Source organism: Triticum aestivum, chromosome 7B (assembly GCF_018294505.1).
Source record: "Triticum aestivum cultivar Chinese Spring chromosome 7B, IWGSC CS RefSeq v2.1, whole genome shotgun sequence".
Classification (NCBI taxonomy): domain Eukaryota; kingdom Viridiplantae; phylum Streptophyta; class Magnoliopsida; order Poales; family Poaceae; genus Triticum; species Triticum aestivum.
In genome coordinates, this window is record NC_057813.1 from 705,103,094 (window position 1) to 705,109,710 (window position 6,617).

Consider the following 6,617-nt stretch of genomic DNA (forward strand, 5'->3'; position numbering starts at 1 on the left):
TAAACTTGTCATTTAACACCATTAGGTCAAAAAATGTACGGAAGTGTTATATTGGGAACAAAATTTAAAGTTGGTGTTATATAAGGAAGAAATATTTCTTCGATGTTAAATAGGGAAACGAAATTTAAAACAGTGTCAAATAAGGAATTCTTTCATTATGAAAACCTGGGTAAATACATTTGGAAAAGATAGAAAAAAGTTTGGTCATGATAGGCATCTCAAAGATTTGCTGGACTATTTGGAAGTTAAGAAACAGTATTATTTTTTATAACAATAGGGTGAATGATCCCTGTGTACCTGTTAAGCTGTTTCTCAAAAATTTAAATGATTGGAATATCTTGCAGACAAACCCCGCAAGAAGTAAGATGATGGAGGCTGGAGTGAAGCAAGTAAGCGAGGTGGCGGAAGAAGTGTTCAAAGCAGCTCATGGGTGACGCCTGAAGACTGGGAGAATCCAGGGGTGAATTACTACAGGAAGAACCTGTTGCTGCAATGATAATAATCTTCTGTCACTGCATTCTAGCTTGCTTCCTTTTTCTTTTCAGTCAATTTATGAATCTTGTAAGAAATTTGAGAGACCTTAGTCCTGATGTATGCCTCTGTTTACATAAACAGACTTGTATTCGCTCCGGGGCTGGATTTCTTTCTGAATCCAGGCCTCAGACCACTCCCGTAGGTCGGTTGCCTTGAGGGTTTTGGGAGGGGGAAGGGATGGCTTTCCTCCCCTCCTCAGTATTAGCGATTTTACCTAGGGGAGTGGAGTCCTATGCTATATCTTTAGTTTCTTTCTGCTTTGTTGTAAGACATGGTGATTTCTTTTAATGGAAATCGGAGAGAGTGCTCTCTTTTGTCAAAAAAAATAATAGTAGAAGCTAGAGATGGATGCTGCTGGAGAAGGAAGGCGGGACTAAATAGGAGGGACGGAAAAAGACGGATAAGAACAGGGGCCGGCGACGGCGTGAAGGGCAAGAGACGCGCACACGGGGAGGCAACCAGCCAAAGTTATCGTCGTAGCGCATGCGTGCGGTTAGATGTGAGGGTGTTCTCCGGATTTCGCAGGTCTCGGGGCTCCGGAGCGGTTGGGACGGGAGGGAGGAGGGCGACGGCAATGGTCGGTCGTTTGTGCAAGCTGTGAGAGACAGCTGAGCAGCTGACCGTGATAGTAACGGTAACAGTGGTAGCTTAGCTGCTTCAGCGCACTTACAGGCTTGATCGTTGCTTTCAAGTGTCAGGCAGCTGCTACTTTTTTTTCTCTCTTTTGGAGATAAACATCTGATGCTCACGCGGACGTACGCTACGGCTCCATTTGCGTACTACGTTCACATCATCATACAAAAAAAAAAGAACCTTATAAAAAGCAGTGAAGCGATGGATGCCAGTCGGGTGAAAGGTTTCGTTCGTACGGCCCGCGCTAACGGACGGACAGACGGGATCGATGCGAGAATCCAGTCTGCCTTTCATTCCTGCGACGGTGATGGCGACGGCGAGTCTGCTCGAGTGAGCGCCGTGCTCGGTCAAAACGTGCACCTCCCCCAAGCAGAAAATTATCCAGCCTCCGTCTCCGTGCACCGTTGCGTCTGTTTGGTTTCACTGCCCTCCACGCAGCCTGCAGAAGCGACCAAACACAACACGCACCAGACATCCCTTTCGTGTTCCACGTGCAGGATGCACATCTCATACACTAGTACTAGTACAGTACTAGAGTAGGATAGGGCCAGCTTCAAGCTTGAGCACCTGAATGTTTCAGCTTGCGTGGTCCACTGATTTCGAATTCGATCAGAGCGGCCTTCCACTCAACTGATCTGACGAGTCCGGCGATAGTGTTGTGCCCATTTAATCGATCACTCGATGCTCTTGCAAAGTCAGAGCCTCGAAGAAGCGAAGCTCAGCCTTGTTGAAACACCCACCAGATTTTTTTTTTCTAACCAGGCGCACTACATAAGAGCATCTACAGCTGGCGTTTCAAACCCCCACTCAAATGCCGGACGAGTGGCCCGGTCACTAACCGGTAAAAAACAATTGGCCAACCCGGGCTGACCAGCACTCCTTATATCCAGTCTAAATCCAGGGCGGTCCGAGTGCATCTGTAACGTCGGACTGAAGACGGGTCCCACACATAATTTTTGAAAACCCAACGGTCCGACGGGTGCCTCCTCCGGTTGGGTGTGAACGCTGCGTGGCGACACTCAGGCCTGCCGCCCGAGGGCCATGGTCCGGCTATTTAAGCCGGATGGTGTCCCCAAAGCCCTAGACACATCCACTTCCACTTCCTCTTCCTCGCTCTTCCTCCCTCCTTCCTCTTCCATGGCCCGGCAGAAGAAGACCACCTATGTTATGCTAACACCACAGCGGCGTTTCCAGTTCCAGATGATCAAGGAGATCCGGGCTAGGCGCCCGGATTGCAGCGGTGTTGCCTTCGGACTCGCCGGGACCGAAGGAGGAGGACGAGGAGGGGAGCAACAGACGGAGCACATTGAAGGACGGTTCCGATGGAGGAGGATGCGGAGAAGCCGAAGGAGGAGCCACAAACGGTTGCGGGCATCGCCATGCAAGATGCCATGGTGGAGTTCAAGCTCGCCCAGGCGGCGAAGACGGCGGAACTGATTACCACCCTGGATTCCACCAGGGTGAGTCCTATGTGGAGGCCAGCTCGCAATACATCCGGCGAGAACGAGCGGAGACCGCTGGCTTCACCATGCAAGATGCCATGGCGAAGTTCTAGCTCGCCCAGGCGGCGGAGCTGATTGCCACCCCGGAGTCCACCAGGGTGAGGCCTATGTGGAGGCCAGCTCGCAATACATCTGACATGAATGGGCAGAGACCGACACGCTTTTCGCCAAACTGGAGGCAGATGCCGTCTTGGAGGAGTCGCAGGAGCCAAAGTTGTGGCTCTCACCCATGTATCCCGAGCCGAGCATGGGGATCGTGGACATCTCGACGAGGAGTAGGGTATGGTAGGTTTTAATTGATCTACATAGCACGTAGGTTTTTTTCTCTTTTGCATGGTCTGTATGGATTTAAAGTTTCAAGTATGAGGTATTCAGACGGAGAGAAGGAAATTTAAGAGCTGCTACGAGGACCAGAATTTGGTGTCCATGGTTGTAGATGCTCTATGTTAGGAGAGCCTGGACTTAATATTTTATCATAACCTCTCTGCCCGCCTGCAAGAGTGTTCAAGTGTTGTCTTCAAGTCAGTGGTTTCTGAATAGCAACCTGTACACGAAGAAACTGTTAGTAGCCCATCAGCAAGTAACATAGTGCAAAGCATCAGGTGCGGTCTCATAGGTACTCCCTCCGTTCCAAAATAGATGACTCAACTTTATACTAAGTTTAGTACAAAGTTGGGTCATCTATTTTGAAACGGAGGGAGTAGATAAGAGCATTGCAACCATGGTCACCAAATTCGGCCCCTCAAACGCCTGCGGACGCGCCGGGCGCGACCGCGGGCACTCCTTAGTTGGTGTCCTTCACATTCGTATATCTCATATCCAATACCCTATATCCATATGAAACATGCGACATGAAATAAAAAGTACGTGGATCATCGCATAGACTATGAAATGGACATAGGTATGCACATTCCGATCACATTAATATCACCAACAGATCTTCAAAAGCTAGTCAAAGTTCGCAAAATCCAAATACACGACGGACATGTTCTAACTAAAGCACTAAATAACTAGAAATTAAAGATGAAGACGACAAAGATTCACCACTTCCCTCGATGGGCCTTTGCCCTTTTCAATTGCCAACACAGTTGTAGGCGTCCGCGATAGGTGGTGGATCGTCAGAGTCATAGGAGTCAAAACCGTGGTCGTCGCCGTCGTCGAAGAGGAAGATGACCCGCTTCAACCGCCGGACGGCCCTATCATGCAGCCACTTGAGCTTGGCCACCCGAGCCGCCTCTGCCACCGCCTTGTGCTCCGAGTGCCTAATGGCAAGCCGGAGGGCCTTTGCATTATTCCTCCATAGCCGGCAAGCATTTGTCTCCTCCGTCGTCAGCGACCGGTGGTAGACCCAATGGAGGAGCCGCTCGTCCTTGTCGGGCTCCGCCGGCAACCCGCGGCGGTGGCACACGGATTGGTCCGCCACTTCCCTCTCCCTTGCTCGTGGCCTCTCGCAGCGCACGCCTCCGTTTTCGGCGTGCGCGTCCGTGCCGGCGGAGCGGGCACTAGCACCCACCACTGCCCTTGCGGAGCTGCGACCGGTGGGGGAAGAGGACAGTGCGGACTACACAGCCCCTGCTGATCTGCACACGAGTTGGGAGGGGCCAGCATGGGCGTTCGCGCCATGCCGACGCGGGAGCAATGACGGGTCAGATCCGGAGCTGCCCTCGTGTCCACCTTGGATCTCTCTAGCACAATGTGGAGCACCAGCTCCTCGTCGACGTCGACTTCGTCGTCATCGGAGCAGCTGCTGGAGCGCGACATCCTCGCCGGAGTCGTCAGATTTGATCCAAATCGAAGAGGGAAGAGGAAGGGACGGAGCGCGAGAGGAGAGTGAAGTGAGCTAGGGTTACTGCACTCGCCGAAGCCATCGACCGCTTTCCAAATTAATGCCGCCAAAGCGCACACCAGAAGGGACGCCGAGCCTCCACCATTGTGAGATCCAAAAAAGCACCATCACCAACGAGGCTTTGTAAGTCGATGATGAACGGGCCCAGTGCAAGCAATGCCGGACATATGTCGCTGTGGCACGTCGACCGAGGAACGTCTCGTGCTACCTTGGACCCAGATCTGTCGCATCCCATCGAGGAGGTCCAAGTCAACTTGGGGTGAATATGAAACATGAGTGGACACCGAGGCCGGTCGTATAGTCTCGTTTGAATGCTACCGTGAGTCGCCCTGAAAGTGCCTTTCTGCTCCCGAGCTCAAATGAGCTCGGTGAACAGTAAAATCGAAACAAAATGCAAAAAAAATACAAAAAAATTCCAATTTTTTGGGAGAAACATTGACAAATGTTCTAGGTGCTTACAAAAATTTGTCATGGAATTACATTCCTGTAAGGCGTCGCAAAAAAAAAACAAATTAAGTGCTCCAAAATGCTTTCGAAAGTAGCATTTTCAGAGTAGCGGTCTTTTTTTGCCACGCCTTCTAGGAATATGATTTCAAGACTAATTTTTGCAAGCACTTCAAACTTTTGTCAAAGTTTCTCCTCCAAAAAATTTCTTTTTTCGATTTTATTGTTCACCCGAGCTCAAATGAGCTCGCGAGCAGAAACTCTGCGTCTGATTGGCCCCTATTTTTCTGAAAGAAAGGGAAGTGCAGAAGAAGATTTTTCTTAGCGCGAAAGCTCCACCCGTGAGGCGTGACAAACTGCACGACCTGGTTCTTCTTCAGATTCGTTTGGCGTGTGTATGTGGTTGGTTCGATAATTTTGACTGTTCACTACTCGCTAATCCTCTGCAGCACCCTTTTACCCACGTAGTGTTTGTACATGGTTGGATACGCGCAGCCCGCACGGTGGATGGTGACGGCAGATGATTCCTTGCACCCACACCATCAAGCCAAATGTAAACTTTGTTCATTCACAGTTCTATCTTCCAAAAGAAATTCCCGACCAAACCAATTCCTCGTCTCCGTGTACACGTATCTGTTGCATTGCAATGAGAATGGATGGAATATTAAAAATGGACTGATTGATTCTCATACATGTATCAGTACATGATTGTATTGCAACTCCTCGGTACGTAAGTTTCCCCGGCCGTATAATAAACTGCTTTTATACAGATGTTCTGATTCAATCTCGCTCAGAGAAGAAGAAAAATCAGAGAGCCAGAAGCTACAAAAGTTAAAAAGGACGACCGCTACTACGATTCAGGACTTTAGGCGATGGCGACGGCTCGGGAGGCCGGCACGGGTGAGGGAGGGAGGCGCGAGTTGAAGTTTCTGTGCCGGAAGGCCGCATCCTCTGCTTCCGTGCCGTCGACACTGGCGCCGTCGTCGAAGTTGAGCGCGTAGCTGAGCGGGTCGTACCTGAACTCCCCCACGGCCGCCACGCGTCGCCTCCACCTGGCCCTGCCACCGCCGGTGTGCGGCCTCTCCCCGCTGCTGCCCGGCGACGATGGTGATCCAAAGCAGCCGCAGACGGTCGTCCTCAGCTTGTGGCGCAGCGAGGGCGGGGAGTAGGGCGACGATGACTCCACCGCGTCCATGGAGGCTGCCCGCCTTGGTACTGGTGTGCTTGAGCTGGTAGGAGGTGGAGATATGGAGAGAAAAGATCGAGTGAGGAAGTGGAGGTGGGGATTGGCAATGGCTGGATGGAGGAGGCCTGAGAGGGCGCGCGGGACTAAATAGGGAGAAGGGGGGAGGACGGATAAGGCAGGGCGCGGCCACGGCGTGAATGGCGGGAGACGCGCACGCACACAGACGCGGGGAAGCAAGCAACCAAAGCCGCTGTCGCCGTAGCGCACGCGTGCGGTTAGACGGACTGACGTGAGGGTGGTTCCGGGATTTCGCAGGTCGGGAGACGTTGCTTGGACGGGACTAGTGAGCTGGACGATGGCAACGGTCGGTCGTCGTGCAAGCTGATGCTGACCTGTAGCAACAGTGGTAGATTAGCTGGCCGTTAATCTCAGACCTTCTTTATGTACACACATCATTACAGGCTTTTCTCTT

General features: G+C 51.5%; 1 protein-coding gene across 1 annotated transcript; it reads right to left on the reverse strand.

The window, feature by feature from the left end:
* Window positions 1-5,618: 5,618 nt before the first annotated feature.
* Window positions 5,619-6,278, reverse strand: LOC123159853 (uncharacterized). The gene has a single exon (XM_044577668.1). The coding sequence runs from the start codon at window positions 6,152-6,154 to the stop codon at window positions 5,825-5,827; it is 330 nt and encodes a 109-aa protein (XP_044433603.1). The 5' UTR covers window positions 6,155-6,278; the 3' UTR covers window positions 5,619-5,824.
* Between the last annotated feature and the right edge of the window lie 339 nt (window positions 6,279-6,617).

Excerpts from the sequence above, each read along its gene's own strand:
- LOC123159853 (XM_044577668.1), bottom strand. The coding sequence starts at position 6,154 with ATGGACGCGGTGGAGTCATCGTCGCCCTACTCCCCGCCCTCGCTGCGC.